General features: G+C 43.4%; 1 protein-coding gene across 1 annotated transcript; it reads right to left on the reverse strand.

Moving 5' to 3' along the window:
* Positions 1–2,834: 2,834 nt before the first annotated feature.
* Positions 2,835–23,851, reverse strand: pdgfra (platelet-derived growth factor receptor, alpha polypeptide). Its single transcript, XM_085773259.1, has 29 exons — positions 23,679–23,851; positions 21,502–21,577; positions 21,114–21,392; positions 20,438–20,716; positions 19,358–19,497; positions 18,280–18,442; positions 17,669–17,861; positions 16,911–17,026; positions 16,456–16,755; positions 16,100–16,366; positions 15,826–15,953; positions 14,831–14,999; positions 14,516–14,705; positions 14,240–14,355; positions 13,577–13,703; positions 13,259–13,455; positions 11,996–12,090; positions 11,323–11,455; positions 10,921–11,025; positions 10,012–10,122; positions 9,445–9,598; positions 8,750–8,901; positions 8,323–8,438; positions 7,621–7,743; positions 7,407–7,518; positions 6,554–6,653; positions 6,234–6,339; positions 5,281–5,513; positions 2,835–4,649 (listed from the first exon to the last, which is right to left on the reverse strand). Exons 2-29 carry the CDS (start codon positions 21,557–21,559, stop codon positions 4,502–4,504), a joined length of 4,410 nt encoding a protein of 1,469 aa, XP_085629385.1. The 5' UTR covers positions 21,560–21,577; positions 23,679–23,851; the 3' UTR covers positions 2,835–4,501.
* Positions 23,852–23,996: the final 145 nt, after the last annotated feature.

The raw sequence follows: 23,996 nt of genomic DNA on the forward strand, positions 1-23,996 counted from the left end.
TATTCCTGTCTATATTCTGAAGGTTTTTACAGAAGGGATTGTTGATATATCATTCAGAGCCTGCTTTATACAACATTTTATTCCTAAAAACATGGCGAAATTTGATTTTTTTTTTAGGGCTGGTGACAGTATTTTCTCATTTACAGAGTGATAAAAAGAGATATCCAAAATCTCCTTTGTAAAAGCTTCTGACTCTAATATGTCAACAAAATAAAAGAAAAAAATTGAAAGTGGCTTTATCCATTGTTCAGATTTCAGTTCTGGAAATGTATGCAAATTAGTGCATATTTCATCAGATATTGCCTCATTTACATATTTAAACATTCAATTTGACAAAACTTGTAATACATAAAATATTTGTCTTAATGTGTGTAATAAACTTGGGAAGTTTCATGGTGATGTCTGTTATTTAAAATTTTGACCCTATTCACCTGTTGTGTCTCCCCTTAAACATCGGAACTGTTGCTAGAGTTCGTTAGCTCACGGACGTTAGTGAAACACACAATTTTTGAATTTAAGGAGATAAATTCTCATGAGATACAGTTCTCTGGAATGGATTTCCATAAATCCAGTACTTCAGTTCGGCTCACAGTTATTTTATTGCTGCATGTTCACCACTGTAGCCTACTTTGCATACATGCCTCATGTCAGACAAAGTCCAGAGACAAGCACCTTGTTATTTTTTATATAGGGAACTGTCTCCTCTGCCCTGCACACCACAGGGGACGTCATAATACTCAGGAGGAAAACAGCCTGTGGAGCCATTCTGGGCACAGTTTGGTCTTTTCAAATAAAACTTGAAAATATTATTCTGACATATTTAATAGTGTTATTGGCTTTTGTTACAAAGTGATTTGCTCCATTTCAAAGCCCTTGCTGTGAGACAGCAGTTCCCCTCTTGCTTTGACAGACTCTCCCAATTATTTCACTAAGCCCCACATGTGAGAGTTCTTTTCATGTTTTTGGCCCAGGTGCCAATTTTTTTTTAGCATAAAGACATTAAAAAAAAGAAAGAAAGAAAGACAACTGTTGTAGTCGTTCACACGGTTTCTGCTGCATGAAAATCTTGAAACTATTGACACTTAGCACGCAGACATATTTACCAGCAGCCTCCAGCACAGCTCCGCTCATCAGCACTTGTCTATCCAACTCTTGCTGATCCATGGAGCTGTTTTGGAGTAGCAGATATTGACCCTGCTCTATCAGCACAGGTCTGCCTTAAGGGTTCAACAGTCTGAGCAAACTTAGGGGAAAAAATGGGAAACCAGTAAAACTGGCTGGTAAGACTGAATTTGTTTGACAACTATCTATGTCAAATTAATTTGTACAGCACATTCCACATGACAACTGTAGGTCAATGTGCTTAAAATAACAGCAATTTATATACAATATACATATAAAATAAAGCATATAAAACAATAGTCTATTATTCTTGGTGCATTTCTTTTCATTTGCATTGGTGTGAGTTTGAAAGTTTGAAGTGGTGGTTTCAGTGTTCCTAACAGCACAGGGGCCTCAGGACACACAACTTCTGGGACTGATTAGGCCAGGGGTAACGCTGTGGAGGGTGTGTACTCTGGATCGCCAGCGTCTGCTGAAGTCATCTTTACATCATGCTGATCTGCCTGCTCTCCTGCTGTCTGTCCACACCCTGAAGCCACAAGTCATCATTTAGTCACTACCTCCCTCTAGTGGAGGTAGATGTTAATGACAATGTCGGCAAAATACACTGGAGCTCTTTTCTTTTGTAGTGTGAAGTCTTGAGGTGAGATCATCGCCCTCTGCTGTTTCAGATTGTATCTGCAGGAAAAGGAAAACTCACACAGCATCTAATCAGCATTCAGTTGACAGGTAAACTCTGTTTGCAGTGATTTCAGAAGTAAGGTACTTGGACTTTTACTCCATATTCTTAAAAAAGAAGGAAAAAAGAGAAGAAAAATGTATTTACAATTAAACTTGTTTCCTTTAGTGTTTGACTTATCACCTCTTGCCTGTTGCTCCTCTTCCTTTATCACATCAATAAAAACTTTCACGACTGTTCACCAGTCAAAGCTTCAGCCAGGAAATATTTTACCTTCTCACATGGTTTTGTGCAGAGATACAAAAGAGTTATTGTATCCAGTATGTCATAACAAGAGCTTGGATGTCAGAAAGCCTAGAAATGAACACAGACTTATAAATCAATGTTAAGTTGTTTTCTTTCTTCTCTCCACTGTAACCACTGGACTGAGCTTTGTATGAAGTGGCCCAACCTCAGCCAGCTGCAACAACAACATGCTGCTTTCACACTGATGACTGGTATTATAAACCATCTGATAATGTCTTGAATTATATGATGAAAATAGTAATAATATATGGGTAAATGCAGGATGAGCTCATTTCTGTTTGATATGCACATTTTGCCAATTATACTTATGTGCCTGTATATCAGTTTTCTGAATGGAGGGCTATTAGTACTTAGTGATTCTTCCACCACAGGCTGCTTTTGTGTATTTGACCTTTCCCATATTTGGACAGGACATTTGTTTTCCTACTGTTGTGTTATTTATGTTGCTGTTATTTATTCATAATATATTATATTGCCCAATATCTAAAGTCAGTGCCATTATTCTTGTCCGTATTTCTTGACTGAATCATCCACTGCAGCTCATTTTTTTCCTGGATGAAAATCTACAATGTATTTTTTTTTATTTGCTCCCATTGCACACAAACATCCACCTTGTATTATTTTCTCTATTGTGTATGACCTCTTTTTCCTTGTGTATTACATCACAGACAACTTCCTTTACATTATAAATCATTTATTGAAATATAAATCATCTGAATGTACATGATGTAACATAATGAAACATAGTATTAAATCATCGTATTGGGTGTGATTACCTATAATTACAGATACTGTACCGTTAACAAAACGTCACTCATCTGCGGCACAAACATTCACATCCACGCAGCTTCAAACATTGAAAGCCATGACAATAATGCTTTTCCTTTTTTTTTTCTCCTCTCTGCCCGAATTACTCGTCTGCAACGTCCAAAACACAATGGAAAAAGGAAAAAGTGCAACAACTGATTGCAGAGTATATCACAGTCAACAGACAAGAGGCAGTGGCATAGCTGGTACAGTAGCTGGACGATACAGAGGGTTACAAAGAGTCTACACACACAGTAACTGATGTATGACATCAGATCCACATGAATCTCTAGTTCATCTAGTGTCTTTGTGTAACTAGAACCTGCTAACAGACTTCAGGACAATAGATATAATATGAGACTAGAGGACATAACCTGCTGTTCTTTTTTTAATCTCCTTTTATTTGGGTCTGTATTTACTACCATGTCTTAGATCACTCACATGAGAAAATCTGAATATTTCTCATGAAATGTAAAAATAAAAATAAAAATCTAAAGCAGTTTGGAAAATGTTTTCTATTTCCTTTGTTGTAAGTGTCTTCACTTGAGCAGATCGGGGTGCAGAAGCCTCATGTGCTTATCTAAAATATTTAAGTTCGATCCCAATAATTCTCTCTCATAAAAAACAACAACTCTGGCATTATTTACAAGTACAATCATACTTCACTTTTCCATTCCAGCCTACATGACAGGTGTAAAATATTGAGAACATCAGGTTGGGTTTTTTTTTTTTTTGGGGGGGGGGGCAAAAGGTGAAACAACTGCAAAGATACATGCAACTCAAAAGCTCTATTTTCATAACCATTCAGACAGCTATTGGTCATTAACTATTCGGTATTCACAAATAATACATGTATACATAGGATGACGTAAAAAAATAAAATTGAAATACTGCAAGTATTTAACCACTGAAAACATTATATGGTCATATACAAAAAAAAAGCACATAGTCCAGATTTTTGTGCTCTTAAATCCAGGTATTGCTTCTGATTGTGCCAGCATCAGGTGCTTCTCTCACAGGAGGTGAGTGTGTGGGGCGGGTTTGCTAGTATTGGACTCATCATCTAGTTTAAATAGTGCATCTGTAGTGGTTAAATATACTGTATCATATGACTGATTGTGAATATCCTGTGGTGTGTGTTGGTTTGGAGTTGCTGACCGACGTGCTTGATTTGTCCCTTCTTGCTTATATTGCTGTTAAAATGCCCGATAGACTAAATTCCAAAGACAATCTCTTTATCTGTTTCATCTCGATACATCCATCTCACAGCCTCAGTGGCTCTGCTTCTTTGAATCCTTGATGCCACGATCTCGTCAATGCTCGCTCACTCCTCCAGCCCAGCGGGGGGCGGGGGGCGGGGGTCTAGGGTCCAGGGAGAAGTGAAGGGGCGTACCGTACTATCACCACAGACTCATCCAGACAGCAAAGTGGTTTTGGTTCTGTCCTCTGAAAAAGGGCGACCGAGGAGGCGGGGGGTTTACGGGGTAGACACCAGAGTCTTTGGTTGATATATAAGTCTTTCTATGGTTCTTTCATGTCCTCACACCCCTTGTCCATGCTGCTCCTGCTCTACAGGCTGGGCAGGTGTCACAGGAAGCTGTCCTCTACCAGGTCACTACAGTCCAGACACATCTCGTCCAGCAGCGTGATGTCCTCCAGGGTCTCGCCCTCGCGCTTAGCAAACGTGGAGCTGCTGGAGCCCGTCTCGATGGCGCTCTCCTCGGATGTCTGAGAACTGCATGGGGGGAGGGGGGGGCATAATGAATAACACAGGTTAGTGCCAACTCTGGTGCAATGAAAGGAAGGAAAGAAGTAAAATCTATCCTGCAAAGGCAAAGTGCATTATCTGCATTTTTTCGATTTTTTTTTTTTTTTCTACCAATCAAAAGTGTGGCATATTCTCTTCAATCTGGTAGAATTTGATATTGGTACTGCTAAAAATTTCCAGAATTATTGGGCTTTTTATTTTGTTGTCCATCCAAAAAAGCACTGTGAAACCAAGGCAAAGTGCAGTAACTGCAAAGAGTAACTGTACTCCCTACATTCTATAATTTACTCTATGAAACCAAGGCAAAGTGTCGTATCTGTAGCTAATACCAAGCCAAAGTGAAGTATCTGCACCAAAACCAAGGCAAAGTGCAGTATCTGCCATAAAATGGTCAAAATTGGTCAGAAAGACAAACTACAAAATACATTTAATTCAGTCCACCTTTATCTAATCAATTATAGACTTGGTAGTTATTCATAATTTGATTAAACCTGACAATGAAAAACACAAAAGGCTGTTTTTCTCAGTTTGGCATTTCTACAGATACTGCACTTTGCCTATAGGGCAGAAATGTTCAAGAAGTGTTTGCTCCATTCACCTGTGCCTGTTCCTTTTTCCGTATTCATCATCAGATATGGGGTCCAGGTCGGGGAGGGGGATGATGTAGCCGCTGTCGGAGCTCAGCCGCTGCTCGTCGAAGCCGCTCTCTCTGTCCTTCAGCTTGCCCTGGTTCTTGTAAGCGATGCCGATGTACGCGTCGTTTTCCATGCAAACCCGAGTCACGGCAGGGTGGTCGCTCTTCAGGAACTCATGGTTGACCCTCTCATAATGCTGCGCAAGACAAACACACATTACATTAAAATGATGGAAAACATCTTTCAGCACAGAAGCAAATGATGGAACAACACAGCGAGTAAGTGTAACAGAGCTGAGCAGGGGAAAGTGTGGTGTGAGTGTGACTGTTAGCTGTGCTGCCAGTTGGATGGTGCGATCCAAACTGGAAACTGAAAACACATCACACATCCCATCCAAGCCAGAGGTGCTAAAACAAGAGCCGGTTCCTCCTGTGCACACGGCCGTTAAAGCTCTGTGAAGGAGGCAGAGGTGAAGCTTGTTTTGATGTGCCATGTGTGGTGGGAAGTTTAATGGGGTAATTAAGGTTGGGTGGGTGGCGGTGGCGGTGGCGGGGACTGGAGCTGCGTCATTACCCAGACTCGGTCCAGCCGCCCTGACAACCAGCTGCTGCATTTGCCCTGTAATCACTCGTAGGTTTGTGTTTTACAGAGGCTCCGCAGAAACACCTCCAACAGCGGAAGAGGTGCCACTTTAAGAGTGCATTTCATTCCTACTGCGCTTGGGCAGGATTAAAAAAAAAAGAAGATAGAAGACATCCTCACAATGCCCAGAAAAGGTCTATTATCAGCAAGAGTATAAAAAAAAATGAAGAGAGGAACAGAATGTGAAGGTTCAACCACGAGGTCAAGAACAAGAGGCGGTAAATTAGAAAGCAGGTGTTAAGAGTCCGAGGCAGGCGGCCACGAGGAGACTCACCCTCTTGTAGCTGGAGGGCAGCAAGGAAGCAACAGTGTCACTCAGGCCCAGGAAAGAGGGCCTCTTCTCCGGCTCGCTGTTCCAGCACTTCATCATCATCTCATACCTGAAAAAGCAACAAAAAAACAACCCTCGTTACCATGGAGAGCAGCACGACCTGTCCTGAACCTTGTAATTTTGCCAGTGACTTATGTCAGCGCTCTGTATATCACCAGTCAGAAACAAACTGGTCTGGCTGAGGTTACAGCCCACTGCATTCCTACTCCTCTCACATGGACACCTTATGTCACACACACAGCAACAACACAGTGATGACTTACACATCTTGAGGTGCATGTTCGGGTTTGGACATCCTGTATCCGCTCTTGATCTTGTTGTAGAAGCTTGAATCCACGACCATCCCTGGGTACGGGGTCCCGCCTTCAGACCAGAACATGGATGAGTTTAGAAATCACTATCATTATTTATTTATTTATTTTAATATTATTTGGGGGCTTTTTTGCCTTTAAAGGGATAGTTCAACATTTTGGCAAATTGGCCCATTGCCATAATCCCTATTGTTTTAGGAGTAGGTTCGTTTAATTGTCGGTGCAAGCTATTTTTAGAATGGTGGAGCAGAGCCGTGAGCTGCTCAGAGCTACGCTACGATAATAACGGGACAGAGTTGTTTTTGAGGCAAATGCAGAGACTGCTTGCTGAAAAACTGCCCTCGACAGGAATGCGCATCAGCAGTTTTGCATGAATTTACCTCGAAAACAATTCCGTCTCGTAACATTCCGTTATTATCTCATAGCGTTGTGAATGTGTAGATCACAACTTGTCCACCAGAGCGTTTTGGAGTTGTTGGATTGAGTATATTTGCTGAGTTTGATGAGGGAAACCAAGAAATCCCATGAGCCTCTGTAGCGTAGCTCTAAGCAGCTTGTGGCTCTGCTCCACCGTTCTAAAAATAGCTTGCACTGACAATTAAAGGTAACAAACCTACTCCTAAAACTATAGGGATTATGGCAATGAGCCAATTTGCTTAAATGTTGAACTATCTCTTTAATTAATAGGATACTTGAGAGAGACAGGAAATGGGGAGGCAGCGAGAGGGGGACTGACATGCAGCAAAGGGCCACCAGATTCCCCCCCACTTTCACTTTTCTTTAACACATTTTTGCTGCTGCTCACCTAAGGAGAATATCTCCCACAGGAGGATGCCGTAGGACCAGACGTCGCTGAGAGTAGTGTACAGGTTGTCAAAAATACTCTCAGGTGCCATCCACTTCACCGGGAGGAAGGTCTGTGAGACGACAGAGAGGAGATGAGTGTCATCATTAGGGAGAAGCAACTCGGAAAACTCCACATGAGGCGTAAAGAAAAGTGAAAAGAGGAGAAGACTTACGCTGCCTTTGGAGACATAGTTGTTGTCGTGCATGATGTCTCTGGCCAGTCCAAAGTCACAGATCTTCACTATCTTTCCCTGAGAGAGGAGCACGTTCCTGGCTGCGAGGTCCCGGTGCACGCACTGCACAAAAAAAAACAACACAAAAAAGACACATTGCATCATGCACAAGCCGCTCCATCACATTCCCCCGCCGACACATCCAGCTTCCCACAGCCACCGACTGCATCTATTTCTGCACATATTTCATTCCAGCTGAGTTCGTTTTTAATGCCGTTTCATATTGCTTTATAAAGCGCGGTCTTTGTTAAACATGCCAGTTGGAGGGATGGCTGTGACCACTGGATATTTAGGGATAATAACTATGAAGCTGAATGAGTAGCTTCTGGCTGCAGTGTGTGTGTGTGTGTGTGTGCCTGCATGGTAATTCCAGCCCTGGCTGTGCTGCTACTATATTCAGCCCCTGGCCTCTCTCTCTCCTGAGTGGGCTCAGCAGCCTTCACAGGACTGCTTATCACACAACCACTGATTTCCTTGCCCCCCCCACCCCAACCCCAACCCTGTTGGGCGACACAGCTGTCAGCATATAGGACACAGTTCATCAGAGCAGTGGGAAGCGGGGGGAGTGTGAGGCTGTGGAGGAGTTTTGTTGTGTTCAATCTCCAACTGTGAAAAACAAAAAAAGATAAAGGCACAACTTACATTTTTGGAGGCCAGGAACTCCATGCCTTTGGCCACCTGGTAGGTAAAGCTGAGCAGGTCGGTGGTGCTGAGGCCCTCGTTCGTGTCATCCGACAGCAGGATGTCCATCTCGCCTTCTGGTTTAGAAAACACACACACACACACACAGGAAACACCATGGGTATATGCTCATTGTATATTGCAAATATAGCACTGGCTTCTCCAACCTGACTTTTACTAATGGCAGGGAGAGACCTGGCATTATTATGCATGCGCTACAATTATCCTCTCTGTGTAATTGCAGGGTTGTACCAGGCCTAAATTCTGACAAGGGTGTACCCTCTTCAACCAACAGCGACTGAAACACAGCAGTAAAGCCGCAACGAGTCAACGAGAGAGAGAGAAAAGGAGGACGGAGAGAGAGAGGTGCAGCGGGTACGGCTCCAACCTTTCTGCAGGGGCGGGTGGTCGTAGTTGGACCTCTGGATGTCTGAGTACTTGGAGGAGTTGTTCATCTCCAGCATGGGCACATACTGAGTGTTGTCTGCCTGCTTCATGTCCATGTAGTCGCCTTTGCTCTCGAAGGACAGGATCACATAGCTGGTCAGAAACATAAAAAAAAGGAATGCTGTTAGAGATGCACCTGCGGTCTATCCACATTATGTTACACATGCTACAGAATGTCAGTGTGTATGTGTGTGTGTGTGTGTGTGTGTGTGTGTGTGTCTGAGTGTGTCCTTAAACTCCCTCTGACTGTGGTTGGAAGGAGATGCGGTTGAGGCAAACACAGTAGCCAGGGTTAAATCATGTTATGGTCATTTTGAGGTGTGGTCACTGTGAATCATCCGTCAACACAGATGAGCCTTGGTAGAGAGAAATGGGGTGGGGTGGGGTGGGGGGGTAGGCTGAAAGCTGAGACCACTTTGGGCTGCAATTTGATTAGGTGAAGACACCAGACAATCTCCTCAACCGCAGAGAAAATGGCGATAAAGTTACTGATTAAGGGGGCAGGGGGAGGTGGTGGTTGCGTGTGTGCAAAAATTTGGTGGAGGAGTGTGATGATGGGAATGGTGCATTTATATGTATCTGTGACTTATGCACATACAGTATGGCAAACCACCAAACATAAATACAGTACTGTACCTCCTGCTGCTCTCATCTGCCGGGTTGATCCCGAATATATCCAGCTCCTTCTTATTTTTCTCCGGGTTCAGGCTCAGGAAGTTCTCCCTGTTCTTGTGCAGGTAGTTGACCAGGTCCCCGTAGAAGCAGTACTCTGTGATAATGTAGATAGGGCCTGGGAACAACAAAACAAAGGAGTGCATCGGCGTCAGTCTGCGGGCTAATCTTATCAGGGGCTCATAACGGCTGAAAGCCAGTCAAGCCTCCACTTTCCCATAAAAAGGCTATTAAAATACCACACCCACCCAGAGCGTAGACAGGCCTGTCAATCTGTCTTGCCTTGCACAGCTGTAAATGTCTCCAGCTAAAAAGTCTGAATGAGCATATGTAGGTTTTTGGCAGCATGAATGTGGGTGGTGTTGTGTCTTTGTAAAGTGGTGACTAGATTTCCAGGGAAAAGGCAACAGCGGTTAAACTACACTGTTATTATACAGCGTGTGTTTACCTATGCATCCATGCATGCATGTGTGTTTGTGCTTATGTGTGTGTGTGCCCTTTTGTCCCCAACTTTGTGAGTGTATTATTCACCTGACTTGGTGCATGCACCCAGGAGGTTGACAATGTTCAGATGAGGTCCGAGGTGAGTCATAATCTTGAGCTCAGACATCAGAGCTTGTTTCTCACTGGAGCGTGCTGTGGCTGAAAAGAAACACACCAACCATGACTATCACTGTCACACATTCAAGCGAGCCAGCAGACAAAACAGCCAAGCAGGTACACCAGCATCTTCATCTGAATCTCACAGGAAATATAACTTCATCTGGCCAAAAAGAAAATGTTATCTTTCTCTCCATCGCTTTATTCTTCTTTGATGCTATTATGCACCAGTTGAATAAAATCACCTGCTGGTTGACATGCTGTTGCATGTACAGTACAGGCTTGTTGTTTTGTGCCACTGACTGCGTTTTAGAGGCTTGTAAATGTATGATCAGGGTTTTTAAGTACCACAACACCACCCATATTAGAGCCTCACTTTTCTATGACCTTAAAATATATTTAAAGGTCCATATATAGTCTAATGGTAGCTGTCAATATGTAGTATAATTATGGATCAGATTTAGGCTCTATGTTATGTAATACTGTGGAAGTATCAAAGCCTCGGTCCACAGAGAAATGCACACAGCCTGTATTCTGAGCCTTAAAAACAGCCGTCGGGACTTCTGTGACTTAGTGATGTCACAACAAAGCAGTCAGATATGCCTTAAACCCAACCACCAGGATTTGGTTAACCTGGAATCTGCTATACCTGTACGTTTATTGGCTCACTCAGAAAACATGCTCAGAGGAGAGACTCCTAACCCCAAAATGTATGTTCTTGCTGATCAACACTGTAAAAGTTTAAAACATTGGATTTTTAGGACTGTGGGAGGTACTAGCTTCACTAATGGTAGCATCATTTTCATGTCTTTCATGTTAGTTATTGTCTGTTAAGCTCACGTTTTAGCATCTTCACTGCCACTTTCATGACGGGCTGGGAGCGGCTGAGTCCATAGGCGGTTCCCTCGACTACCTTCCCAAAGGCTCCAGAGCCCAGGATACGACCTGATGAAGACAAGAGGACACACCATCAATTGCTAAGGAGGAAAAACAAAGAATGTGCAAACACACACGTGCACTTTAGATGACTCTGCTTCCCCATCTGTGACTCCTACAATGGCTGAATGTCCCCTTGATCACTGAGTCAAACCAATCCCCCACTGCCCAAGACAGATTAGTTTATCACAGCCTCACTTCAAAGACAGACTGAGACATCCCGACTGGAACATCCCTGCAGGGATGCTGCAGAGTCATCAGCACCAGACTACAGTATTAGCAGACTGAAAACGACTGACGGCTCACCGAGCACGAGTCTGTCACGGGGGAACTCCCATCTGGAATCGTAGGGAAGCTGCATGGGATCCACATAGATGTACTCATGGCCGTCTGGGCTCACAGACTCGATGACCCTCCAGCGGATCTCATATCGTGGTTTCTGTAAGACAGAGGTTGTGTGAAGAGCAGATTAATTAACCTCTGTCAAGTCATAGCTGATGTTGGTTTTGCTACTGGGTCTCATTTTTGGCTCTCAATACCATAATCAGGTGTCTTTAAAAGTGATTTGGCCTTGGCTTTGTCACAATCCACCTATAAATGTAGTTTTATTTACTAATTATCATTATCATTATTATTAAAGTTATATGTTCATGTATCTTTTTGATCATAAAGAGGGTCTATAGGTTCTATTTATTCCTTAGTTACTCTGACATCTGTTATTTCTGTTGGATCACTCTGAAAACACTCATCCAATCAGAATAGAGAGCCTCCTCTCTTCTGATTGGCTCACTGACTTGTGGTTACTTATAGATCAACATTTAAAAAATAAAACACAGGTTGAGGACTAATATCTCACACTAAAAAAAACACATTTTGTTTTACGACATTTTCAACAATGAATACAGAGAAGAAGGAATGAGTCAACGAATGAGTGAGCAGGTGAGACGTGAGAATAAATGCAGAGTGACAACAGCAGTACCTGTTTCCAGATAACAACCAAGACAATGAGTGAGATGATGACAATGACCAGCAGCACCAGCACAGCAGCAGCTACAGTCAGCTCAGGGTGAGGGCCTGTTCAGGAAGAGAGCCAGTCATCACACATGTTAGATGGAGGCACATCAGTCACACACGCTGTAACAACCAATCAAACATTTTCTACGTGCTGCATAAGAAACATGGGTAACACTTTACAATAAGGGTCCCTTAATTAACGTTAGTTAACACATTATTAAGCATTAATATATAAACTAATGTGTTAATTAATGCTGAGCAATGCATACATAATGATAACTAATTACATTATTCAACTTTTATTAATAATTTATTAACTAACTTTGAGTAGTAAACATTAATCAACTGCTTACTAATAGGCTACATTAATTAAGATAATACATAATAATGATTGTTACTGTAATATACAGTATCTGTAAACAGTTAATTAATGCTTAATGTGAGCACTTTTAAATCCAGGTCAAAAACATTTCTTTTTTCATGTGCTTATAGCTGAGCTCTTTTTAAGAACTTTAAATTTTATTTATTTTATTTTATTTTACTTTTTAATTCTTCTTTGCCCTTGCTTTTAACTCTGTGTTTTTTGTTTTTATGTAGTTCTTTTAAAAAAAAAGAAAAAGTTTTGTCTTCATGTAAAGCATTGAGTTGCCTTGGTATGAAATGTGCTTTATAAATAAAGATGCCTTGCCTTGACTTGCCTTAATAATGTACTAACTACTGTAACATAAATTAAGGGACCCTTATTGTAAAGTGTTACCGAAACATGTTTGTCCAGAGCAGACAGTTCAACCTGTAGCATGTCTAGAAATCTCAGGGCCCAAAAGGTATGCTGGGGGAGATAACATGAGGGTGGGACTGGGGAGGATGAGGAAGGAGATAATGCTCTGGCAAATGGGGAGTGGGTTTAGGGGTGGGGGGGGGTGTAAAGCTCATCTGGGAGGAGCAAATGGCCTCTGGTTTCCCTGAATGAACTGTTAGGATATGAGTCCCTTCCTATCAGCTGTCTCACCACAAACTCATCATGTGACAGCTGCTGCCACACTGACAGCACTGACCCCCCCTCTAACACACACACACACACACACACACACACACACACACTCTGAGTGTCAGAGACAAGGTGCAAACAACAACATCAAATGTCAGTTCAAAGCTGGGTAAAAAAATTAATTAATTAAAAGAAAAATGAGTTGAGAGTGTATGTGATGATTTGTGTGTGTGTTCTTACCGTTAGACACCAGTTTGACCTCCCTGCTGACCACGGCCATTTCGTTCCTGGCCAGGCAGCGGACAGCCAGTGTGTTTTCCAGATGACCAAACATAACCTGGCTCTCCAGGTTGTTCTCCTCGTCCATGTGGGAGTCCACTGAGATCTCTGTGGAGTTGGTGAGGAGGGGGGACCAGGCGGACGAGTCGTTGGCACAACTGGATGGGAACATAGTAAAAGAGATATATGATCAGTCAAAGTGCTGAGGGGCCACATGTATGTAAACCAAGAGGTGTGAGAGCAGATGGATGTAGTAGGAAAGAAGACTGGACGACGTACTGTTTGATGTTCTTGCAGATGAACCACTCCACCACAGGGACGGGCTGTCCTCTTGTAATGCAAACAACAGACTGGCCTGTGGCTGAGCCGTGGTGGATGTCCATCAGCTCCACAATGGCTGCAGGCACTGTAGTAGAGACCAACACCAGGTGTCAGAACAGCTCAGTGTGTGTAAATTACGGTAATTAATGAGGAAATAAAACTGTAGCTGGGTTTAAGGCCACATCCAGAATGATGAGTTTTCATTCTAAATATAAAAATAGTGGTTTATTATTTATCAGAAATAATCTTTGTCCATACTATCACACCTGAGAATGTGTATACATTTATGTGCACTGGGCATGGATGAGCCAATGTATGCAGAAAGTAGATTATCTCCTCTGCAGTTGGTTGGCTGCAAGGAAAAACTGTGGATGTCTACGTCTTTATCACGTTCCCAATGCAGTTCTTCTCCATTCCAACTAAAATGTGTCGAGCTTTCAGCCAAAAATGGGATATGCAGCATTTCTAAAACTCTGCATTTCAGAAACTCCAGAGTAGCCTGGATGCCAGCGATAAATGCAACTAGAATGTAGTAGCGTGGATGCAGCCTAAAAGGTTGTGTGATCAGCATCCAAGGAAAAAAGAAAGATAATGAAGGGTTTGGGCATTCCTCTCTCTGACCTTTGACCTCGAGGTTTAAGCCAACGTCCTGACTTTGGTTTCCATTCTCCACCCGCATGGTGTAGTTCCCATTGTCCTCCTCCTTGGCCCGGATCAGTGTGAGAACACTCATGTAGCTGGACGGAACAATAAAAAAAGGAGAAACCCCGATCACCACACGGTCATGGAAGTTCACACTGAACCTCTAATGACAGGCCGGACCAGCGAGTGGGAGTGTTACTCCCAGCTTGTCATTACGTCTGCTGTCATTACTCGACCTCGAATTGAGAGTCTCACCTGGTCTCGCTGAGCTGCCGGAGGCTGGTGGAGATCTCCGCTGTCACGTCGCCCAGTCGGTTTCCATCCTTGAGCCACATGACACGAGGAGCGGGGAAGGAGCTGATTTCAGCCCTGAACTCACGGACCTCATCTAACTCTGCTGATTCATATTCTTTGAAGTGCGGCTTTATGGACATGAACTCACTTGCTGTTAGAGGAGAGAAAGTCGACAGACAGAAATCAGAAATCATACAAAACTAAAGGAAATATAAAAACTGATGAAAAATTGTTGCATGCTTTTTACTGGAAATAAACAAAGTTCAGCTTTCATACCAAAAACATTAATGGCCAGATGCTTCGTCTGGTTCTCATTACTAATAATATCAGTGATGGAGCAAGAGTAGATGCCGCTGTCTTTGGTTGAAGCCTGTTGGATGGTCAGGGTATAGAGGATTTCCTGATTCCTCTTATTCTCACGTACTGTTTTGACAGCACGATTAGCCTGTCAGTCAAAAGGAGACAACAGACAGTGAGCAGTAACCCTATAAGGGAATACATTATTATCACATTCCTTGGTTATATAAAGATTAAGGTTTTTATCATACATGAAAAACACATACAGTAGATAAATTGTATAGTAGATACATCTGTGTAATGCACTTTTGTATGGTGTAACATTTTCTCTGACATGTGTGTTGTCACATTCTGGGGATGTGGTCTCAGACTTTTGGACAAAACTGTTGTCATAACAATGTATATTGATAAGCTTTATGTAACTTATGTAACACAATGTTTATAATATAGACATACATTACATTATATATGATTTCCCTATAGGTACATATATTTCATATAGTTAAATATGAATGCAAAACCGCTGATACGCGTTCCTGTCAGGAGCAGTTTTTTGGTAAGCAGTCTCTGCATTTACCTCGAAAACAACTCTGTCTCGTAACGTTCTGTTATTATCTCATAGCGTGGTGAATGTGCAGGTCACAACTTGTCCACCAGAGCGTTTTGGAGTTGTTGGATTGTGTATTTGATGAGTTTGATGAGGGAAACCAAGAAATTCCATTAGCCTCGGTAGCGTAACTCTGAGCAGCTTGCGGCTCTGCTCCGCCGTTCTAAAAATAGCTTGCACTGACAATTAACGGTAACGAACCTACTGCTAAGATTATAGGGATTATGGCAATGGGCTAATTTGCCAAAATATTGAACTATCCCTTTAAATTCAGCATATGTACAGGTATTACATTTGCCTATTGGAACGTCAAAGTGTTTGAAATTCAAATTGGTCTTTGTGCTGTTAGGATGACCTGTGTTCTCACCAGTTTGCCAGGATATTTCCAGTGATCATCCAGAATCTCAGACCCCCGGGCCAGACAGGTGACTGTGATGGTGTCTCCCACCAGCAGAGCAGTCCTGGTGGCTGTCAGCTCCACATACAGCCCGGACCCTGAGATACCACAGATGACCAAGTTAAAACGTCTGTCACAGTAAAATAGTAAAAAAAAAACTAAAAAAAAACCACAGCCACAGTTTTGAAAGGCATGATGCCTCTTTACTGGCTGACACCCAGGACGCAGACATGTGAACACACACCTGTCGAGCCGTGAACGATGTACTCCTCGCTGTTGTGGTCCTCTCCGTTTATTATGGCCTTACACTTATAGGTTCCAGCAGTGAATATCCCCAGTGCACCCCTCTTGCTGTCATAAACACAAGGCACCGGCTGCTGGGTGTCAACATTAATCAGAGTCACGTTAGCGTTGGGATCAGACACCCGGCAGTGGATCTCCATCTCCTCGTGACCGTACAGGACATGGTTAACGTAAGGTGTCGACGATGGCACAAAGGGAAAATCTGGATCTGAGTTGGAGACAAAAAAGTTTCTCTAAGTTTCTAATTTTAACATAATGACATAAATTATGAGCACAAAGCTGCCGGGCTCCACAAACCTGGCACATAGATGTAGGTGGTGCTCTCCTCTGCCTCATCATCTGTGGCGTTTCTGCTGTAGAAACATGTGTAGTAGCCTGTGTGCATCACTGTGGCGCTATCCACAGTGATGGTGGTGACAAACAGGCCGCTCTTGTCCTCCTGCGTTTGCTCGGATACATCGAACGGCGCGTCCCAGGCCAGCTTTGCCTCTCCATGGCAGGTCAAGGTGAAGGCGGAGTGGAGGGGCACCACCATCTCATCCGTCTGAGGCAGCAGCACCGGGCCGGAGGACGGAGGGAACAGCATCGTAGTGGAGGCTGAAAGAAACACATGAGCAGCACTCAGTCACAGATCATACTCTATCTATCTATCTATCTATCTATCTATCTATCTATCTATCTATCTATCTATCTATCTATCTATCTATCTATCTATCTATCTATCTATCTATCTATCTATCTATCTATCTTACCTTTCACATTGAGGATAAAGGAGAACTGAGCAGTGCGAGAGCCGCTCACAGCAGTGATGGTGTAATTCCCGTTGTCTTTCTCCAGTGGCTGCCGTAGCGTCAGGATGCTCTGGTACCTGTTGGACCGAAATCAGAAAATATTTATGTTATTTACATTACAGTAAATGAATGAATTTACATTTTGTGAAACATTCTTTTTCATTCTGTTGCCGAGAGTTAGATGGGAGACTTTGAATGATGTTTCTTTTATTTGCACTAAAAATGTCAAATGGATATTTTGTGATTTTACACCAGGGCATGAGACAGACTATTAGTTCAGGAAGTAAACACCTCTCTAGCCAGGAAATAGTCACTCACTGAACTGACATTTTTCCTCTTTGATTTAGAAAAGTTAAATTAGTGAGTTATTAATAAGTGTATTTTGTTATTGTAGGCAACAGCCAGGATACTGTAGTTGTTTCACCATTTCTAACCCTTATGCTAAAGTAAGCTAATCACCCACTGGCTTCAGCTTTGAGCTTGCTTGCTTCTGTAACTTTGTGATGTCACAAAAAAGCAGTCATCTCTGGTTCGTTGTTACTAGAGCTCCACAGAGAAGCCTGAGAGAGGAGATGTAAAACTACATAGAGTTCATAAAACCCTAAATATAGTATATCGTCTTATGGATCAAGAGACCTTTACACTCAAACTACTGCCAGAAATACTACAGAAAGAATCCATTCATTAACCTCTTATCAAATCATAAGCATTATTCTCACCTATTCCCCTCAATGTGGCTTGTTTTGGTGTGGGTATAGAAGTTTTCAGACATGGCTTTGCCATCTTTCAGCCATGCCACTTTAGGGGCCGGGTAGGCATTGATGAGAATAGTAAACTCAGTCTCCTCCAGAAGGCTGACAAACTCCGACGTTAGAATCCCACTGTGGTCCAGAGCCACGAAGGAATTCTCCGCTGAAGTAAGAGACAGAAAAGGAAATGAATGAGCTGGTGACTGTGGATGAAGTTGAATAAAGAAATGGATTCAGAGGGGACAGTAGAGCAAGGCAAGGACAGAGATGAGGCACAGGGACAGAGAGGGCCAAGGTGAAACTGAGGCCTGACACAAACATCTGTTGAAGCCATCCCATAAAACACAGTAGCTGATGTCGAAAGCAGAGGTGAAGCTTTACGGTCGGAGGGTAGAAAATGACTTCCCCAAACCACTGAAAGCACTTTGTGCACACATGTGAAACCAAGACTCATTTAACGCAATGATGATGGGAATATTAAATGCGGATGAAGTCAGTGGTGTTAGTCCTTTTATAGCATTTAAATCCTGTGAAAAACTCATTGAAGGTGTCCAGGAAAAGTCTCAGGGGGGACGACTTACCAAAGACAGTGACAGCCACGGTGCCGGCTCGGACCATTCTGTCTTTTATGGATGTGATGGAGCACTCGTAGGTGCCACTATCCTGAGAGGTGGCTTGTGGGATATGGAGGGTGTAGATGACCCGGTCAGGGAGAGTCTGTTTCATTTGAACTGCATCCACAGCCTGTAAGAATAGAGGAACAGTATGGATATAAGATTCTACTCAGCGGAATAGAAAAGACGGCTGGTAACAGGATATTTGAATCTTTTAACTCTCAGTGTTTTTCCATTTTACAGGTACCTTTTTAACATATCAGAGTGAGTGCAGCTGAAGGCAAATGGTTAAAACACTTGTGAGGCCACAGCAGATAAATCAGGATCACAGAGGTTTTTAAAAGCCTGTAATTGCAGCTGAGACCAAAACCAGGAGTCAAGAGTCCTACGTTCCTACCCTCACTGTCTCTGGAAAAGGCTTTAGAGGAATTCCATGCAAAAAAAAAAAAATGACAACATGCTCTATAGATTAAGAATCTGAAAATAGGTACAAACAAACATAAATTGCGCTTGAGACTTCTTCAGGTCTTTGCAGTTAACACTTCAAAAGCATTAAATGTTTGACTGGCTGTCATGTGCAGACAGCATCTGTGCTGCTCCTCTCAAGGTCGCCAGGGTCAGAGAATTTACCGTCCTTCTTCTCCTCCTTTTGAACTGCCTCCTTCCCTCAAGCCATCCAGGCTGAACTTTAACTACGTCAGTGTCTCTTGCATGGGGTTAAGTGCAGCAGGAGCAGCTTGGCGGACCATCCTCATAATGAAGACGTAACATCCAGTTACTGCTTTCCTAACACATACTTTGTAACCACTAAGGGCCATTCTCAGAGCTATATTCCACTTGCCACTGCTTGGGTTTAGATCCAAAACCATTATTCGCTAATTTAAGGCTCGGTGCTGCTGCTGGGTAGGATATGACATGGAAACATGACAAGGGGGTTGAAGGAAATAGTGCGAGACAGACAGGGCGGGCAAATGAACCCATTGAGGAAGTTTAAATTGAAATTCTAAAAAACACAGAGAGGGGAAAAGGGAGGAGGCGCTCTTGCCTGTTTTTTGGGATGGAGCCACTGCTGCTGGAAGCCCGGTCCGGTGGGGGCCGTGCAGGTGATGTTCAGGGGTTGCCCGGCTCTCACGTTCTCCTCACTGGCTTTTACTTCCACGTCGAAATCCTCCATCTGCGCGGGGGCTGCAGGGGGGGAGGGGGGGGGACCACCACAGAGCAGATATCAGCACCATCATCCCACAGGTCCCAAGACAACTCGATTAGCGTGAGCTCATTCATCATCGAGGGGTGGCTCAATAGGTCGTCATTACTCACACACTCACACACTCACACATACATAGAGTAAAAACAGGCGAGTTAAGTCATCTCCCCCCTGTGATAATGACATAACGTCATTGCCTCTCATGCAGTGAGATCACCCTGCAGCCTTCTCATGGCAAACACACTCGGGGAGTGTTTTCAGCTGTGCAGCTTGTGAATCGCGAGCTTCACTTTTAGAAAGAAATCCACAGTTGTAACTTGACCCCATCTATTGTCTACGTTGCGTATCTACAGTATGCAGGATTGCATAGATAACATAAGGTGAGGGTGAGGTACACCCTGCACAGGTCTCCAGTCTAACACAATGTCAACATATAGAGACACACACTCACATTCACATCCCCTTATTTCACACATATACACTGCAAAAACTCAAATATCTTACCAAGAATATTTGTCTTATTTCTAGTCAAAATGTCATTTCTAGTCAAAACAAATCTCATTGTAGCCTACTTAAAGAAACATCACATAAAAAGTAGCTTGCTTTTAGACAGTTTTTACTTCTTTAAAGCATATTTTCACTTAAAATAAGTAGAAAAATCTGATAGTGGAGCAAGTTTTTCTTCCTTATTACAAGCACAAAAAACTTGCTTTCACTGGTAGATTATTCTACTTATTTCAAGTGAATATTTGTTTGAAACAAGTGAAAATGATCTAAAAACAAGTTAATTTTTAGTCTTATTTTAAGTGGAAAGAGATTAGTTTTGACTATAAATGAGACATATTGACAAGAAAAAGGACAACTATTCTTGGAAAGATTTTGAGTTTTTGCAGTGTAGTGTAGATGTCTGTCCCCACTCACCCTCATGTTCCACAGTATAAACAGCGCTTTTGCCCGTCTGGCCATTCACAGTGGTCTCACACTGGTACTGCCCAGGAGCCAGGGTTCCAAAGAAGCCCATCCTGTTGTCATAGAAGGCCGGCACCTCCTCTCCACCGGGGACACTCCTGAGGATGACGTCCGAGTAGGGGTCAGAGACGCGGCAGGAGATGTGGGCTCCCACAGAGATGTGGGCTCCCATCGGGTCCACAGCAACCATCAGGTTTTCAGGGGTTTCAGGAACAAATGGGGCCCGGGGATCTGTGTGTTCAGACAAGAGGAGCCGGGTCACACACTGTGATTGCAAAACATTACTGACATTGATTTCATAGCTGCTATAGTTTTCATTCTAAGGAAAATGTGTTTTTTTGTTTTTAACCCAATGCTGTTGTCCAGGCCAGACTTACTGGCTTTTATAAAGAATAAATAACCTGTTTACTGTTTAATCTGTCAAACACACTCTTGCTCAATTGGTTTCACTCTGAGGTTTTGCTGCCACAGCCTCACTTTGTCTGACATGATCACCACCAGCTTAAGTTATTTCTCTGACTGAGAACTCACTAATATCCCACAATCATTGCTTGCAGCTGTGCAACTGCTGAACTGTCTCACTTTAAAATGTACATGGGGAACCATTAGAAATAAGAAACATATTCACCTGGCACAAAGACATAAATTCCCGGATCTTCCTCGCTGTCCGGCTCACCCTCTGGGGTTTCATAGACGCACGTGTAATCACCGACGTTTTCCACCGTCGCGTCGAAAATGTTCAGAGTCGACTTGAAGTTTTCCTGCGTAACGACGGTGTTTTCCGGCAGCGGTTCAGCCCAGATCACGGCTCTTTCCCCGGTGCAGCTGATGTTGAGGTTGGAGCCCGGCTGCAGGATGAAATCCTCCGTGTCGGACAGGATGGTCGGCGGCAACAGTCCGCAGGTAACTGAGCGACAGTGGAGGGGGGAAAAACATGAGTGGAAGTTGTGGAAGAATAAAAGTGAGAAGAGAAGAAACAAGATTTCTCACATTTCTCATGTTTGACTCGAGCCTACCTGAAACCAGCGCCAACAGAACCCCCACAGAGACGACGCACGTCCTCGCCTCATCCATGACTATGGATGTCCAGGCCTGCAGAGACAGAAAGGCGAGTTGTTCTGTCAACAAGTGAGCTCAACTATTAGTTTGTGTTTTGTCATGTTCCTGATAAGATATGATACAACTGTCTCCACCATTTATCACAACTGACAACACAACTATGTAATCAATAAATTGGCTAATGGGCTTATTGACATCTCCATCTCCCAGTATCTCCCACACTGACCCAGGCTGTGATAGTCCTATAGACTTATTATAGAGGGATCTGGAGCAGCTGTCAGTGCTGCGGGAGTAGCACAGACACGGGAGGACTGCTGGGTCCAGGGGATGTTGGACAGGATGGAGGGGACAAACTCCTCTCCTCTCCTCCCTGAGCAGTATGAGAATGCGTCGGTAGAGGGCGACACACTCCACCTATTGAAGGCATCCGACCTCGGATCTCCCCAGCTCCAGTTTGCCCGCTCGCTTTTCTGAAGTTTTTGTTTCCGTTAAACCAAAAAAAACAAACAACTTTTTGTTCTTTTGATGAACGGATTTTTTGTTCAAATTCCTCTAAGCTTTTTTCTTTTTTTTGTCACTCTACCAACCATAGTCTGTTTTTAAAGGAAATGTCTAAAGGCTGTCTAATGAAGACATCTCCCCCCAGTTTAGTGCAGATTCATATCAGATCCATGTAGCGGATCCCTCTGCTCTGGTGCTGGAGTCATTTCATTTAAAATAGTTTCATTTTTAACTCTAGGCTGTTTTTCTGTTTCTCAGACTGACTGAGGGCCCCACTGTGGAATCTCCAGTCTCTGTCTGTTGTGTCCCCAAACAACAAGACTTGGCCCCTGCAAAGCTTCCTGTGGCTGCCCGCCTTTGGCGCAAAAGACACGGGCTGAATTATCCGTGGGTAACCTGGGTTTGTTAACTCTATCATTAGTGGACCCGCTCCACACAAACCTATATATTCGCATGGGAATCATCTGACAAGACGCCTAATCCTCTTTGACGTGTTTGTGCACACGCCTCGTCTGAAACAATTTCTATAAGGGATTTTTTTCTGCCTTGGTTTTGGAGCAGATCCTCCAGCCACTGCGCGTAAATCTAACTCAGTCTGTGGTGCCACTCAGGACTGTCTGCACGTCCTGCGCTTCTTTTATTCCCCCCTCGCTCTCCCACCAAGCTACTCGACAAATGTGGCAGATACCAAAATGCATCTGGAACAGCTGATAAGGCTCGTCTCAACTTTCAGCTCTCCATGGTGCAACTCCGCGTCAAATGGATGTTTTCCACGGACATGTCTGTGAACAGTCTAGAAAGGACAATTGAGCGATACGCGTCAATGCAACTTTTTATTTCTTTTTAAAAAGTTTGAGTTTCTTTTTGTTGAATTAATTGAGCAATTTCAAGATGGGCCAGTATTCCTTTACAAAAAATTCCCCTGGTGAGCCAGCAGGGTAGCTGGTTAATGAAGAATGCGTCGTGGCTCCAAAACACACTCGGTCCTTCTTCTCCTTCTTCTTAACCCCCCCTCCTCTTCTTGAATCCATTCAGCCTCAGACGGACTCACTCCAGCGCCGATTTTCCATTTTAATTCCTCACATTCCAACGAACAGACGACAAAAACAATGTGATGTACAATTTCCAATGTGTTTCCCATTAGATGCCAGGCAGCATCCCACAGTGAAAGCCCCTCAGTCCTGGAGGTGACACCTCCAGCTGTGAGGCCGAAACCGAGCGCTTTTTATCCAGCGGAGTCAGCGACATGTCTCTGCTCTGGCGTCCAGGGGGGTGGGGGGTGGGGGGGCCATATGTTGCATGGAGGGGAATAGAAATCTAATCTAAAGTAATTTCTTAATGCTGAAGTAACCGAGCGTAGAGACTGTTAAGATCCAATTAGTGAGTGAAACGTATTTAAAAAAAAAAAAAAAAAAAAAAAAACTTTTCCAAAACTATGATAAAAAATAAAAATGGCGCACTGTGTGAATCTAATGATTGGTCAAACTAATTAAGAGCGCAATTAAACTCCTACTGGACCCACAGCGAATGATTCCATCATAGATTCTCCACAAAACAAAACACCCCAAACTTTTTTCTTTCTTTTTTTAAAGACTGAAAAAAATGTTTCAGTCATGCACAACCTTTCAATTACCTTTGAATAATCCCCTCTTTATATTCCCTTCGTGTAAGTATATCCACAGTGAATCGGTTGCTCCAAAAGGCGCAGTGAGGGTCCTTTGCAGCGGCTGTAATCCTCAGTGATCCTGCGCTGTGAGAGCATATGTGCGACCCTCTGTCCGCATCCACGACCGCCCTCACAACTGCGCTCCGGCTACAGCGACCTGTAACTGATTCAATGTTACAGTCCACCCTCCTCCTCCTCCTCCTCCGCCTCAACCCCCCCTCTTCCCCTCCACCCCTCTCCCTCCGAAAAAAAAAGTAATCATCTGGCTCAAAGTAAATAACTCTC

The sequence above is a fragment of the Trachurus japonicus genome, chromosome 4, assembly GCF_045865225.1.
Source record: "Trachurus japonicus isolate A0001 chromosome 4, Traja_1.0".
NCBI lineage: Eukaryota > Metazoa > Chordata > Actinopteri > Carangiformes > Carangidae > Trachurus > Trachurus japonicus.